This window comes from Dromiciops gliroides, chromosome 5 (genome assembly GCF_019393635.1).
Source record: "Dromiciops gliroides isolate mDroGli1 chromosome 5, mDroGli1.pri, whole genome shotgun sequence".
Lineage (NCBI taxonomy): Eukaryota > Metazoa > Chordata > Mammalia > Microbiotheria > Microbiotheriidae > Dromiciops > Dromiciops gliroides.
Window position 1 is genome coordinate 223442965 of NC_057865.1, and position 1692 is coordinate 223444656.

Here is a 1692-nt window from a genome sequence, read left to right on the forward strand (position 1 = left end):
TGGGTTAGAGTTATTAAGGAGCTACTATATGGCAAGCACTTTGATAAGAACTTTACAAATATCATCTCATTTGATCCTCACAATTACCCTTGGAGGTAGGTGCTATTATTAACACCATTTTACATTAGAGGAAACTGAGGCAGAAAGAGATTAAGTGACTTATCCAGGGTTACACATCTAGTAAGTTTTTCAGGCTGTGTTTGAACTTAGTGGAGCTAGCATTTACTCATTGTTCATTATGATTTTTGTTCTGTTTTCTTATAAAGCATTGGCAGAACCTAGAAGACATCAATGAATAACTACACAGTGCTCACTGAGTTCATTCTCTTGGGACTGACAGATGATCCATTGTTCTTGATTGTCATTTTCATTTTTCTTTTTCTCACCTACATGTTGAGCATGAGTGGTAACATAACCATCATCACCCTCACCTTGCTGGATTCTCGCCTTAAGACTCCAATGTATTTCTTCCTGTGAAATTTCTCCTTCTTAGAAATCTTATTCACAACTGTATGTATTCCAAGATTTCTGGTGAGCATCATATCCAAAGATAAGAGCATTTCTTACATGGGTTGCTTGACCCAGTTGTTTTTTTTTCATCTTCTTGGGGGTGACCGAATTTTATCTTCTGGCCGCCATGTCCTATGATCACTATGTTGCCATCTGCAAGCCCCTGCATTACACTACCATCATGAACAACCGAGTTTGTTATCAGCTCATACTCGGTTCTTGGATAACCAGCTTTCTCATTATCTTTCCACCAGTGATCATGGGACTTAAACTGGAATTCTGTGCTTCCAATGTGATTGATCATTTCACCTGTGACTCCTCTCCTATCCTGCAGATCTCTTGTTCAGACACACATTTTCTAGAGTTGATGTCTTTTATCTTAGCTGTGGTGACACTAATGGTCACATTGGTGTTAGTGATTCTCTCCTACACATACATCATTAGGACAATTTTGAAATTCCCCTCTGCACAGCAGAGGACAAAGGCCTTTTCTACCTGTTCATCCCACATGATTGTTGTTTCCATTTCTTATGGGAGCTGCATCTTCATGTACATCAAGCCTTCAGCAAATGAAAGGGTGGCTTTACGCAAAGGAATAGCTGTGCTCAATACCTCTGTTGCCCCTATGTTGAATCCTTTCATTTATACCTTAAGGAACCAGCAAGTGAAATAAGTCTTCAAAGATATGATCCAAAAGATTATGTTTGCTACAAAAAAATAAGAAAATCTGTTGGCATAAGTAACAAAAATAACAAAGAAAAAAAGTTGAATGAAAAAATCCCAGATAATTTGTCATGTCAAATACTTGGCTTTTGACTTTATGAATTTATTTCATGCTATTTTGTCCACTGCTGCCAGTTCCAAAGTCTCTTCAAAGCTGTCCTTTCAAGCTAAAACTTTTACTCCCATGAGAGTTAGCAAGCCTATCACCTTCTTTCCATCAGAATTTGAAATTTCATTTTCCTCATAAGGCATTCTGAATGAAGGGAGTGATAGTTTTAATTATAATATATAATTATATATGCCTGTATACATATATAATTGAATATATGTTAAATATATAATAATTGTATATCACTTAATTTCTAATAATTTATTTACAATTAAAATAATTTAATGACATCAAAATAATAATTAAATACATTATTGAAACTTCTACTATCTTATTCCAGAATTCCTTTT

At 35.2% G+C, this 1692-nt stretch overlaps 1 protein-coding gene across 1 annotated transcript; it reads left to right on the forward strand.

Annotated features, from left to right (window-relative positions):
• Positions 1-291: 291 nt before the first annotated feature.
• LOC122728633 (olfactory receptor 6C6-like) lies at positions 292-1183 on the forward strand. Its single transcript, XM_043967430.1, is given in 2 exon segments — positions 292-588; positions 590-1183. Coding segments are annotated over 2 exon segments (891 nt in total).
• The last annotated feature ends 509 nt before the right edge of the window (positions 1184-1692 follow it).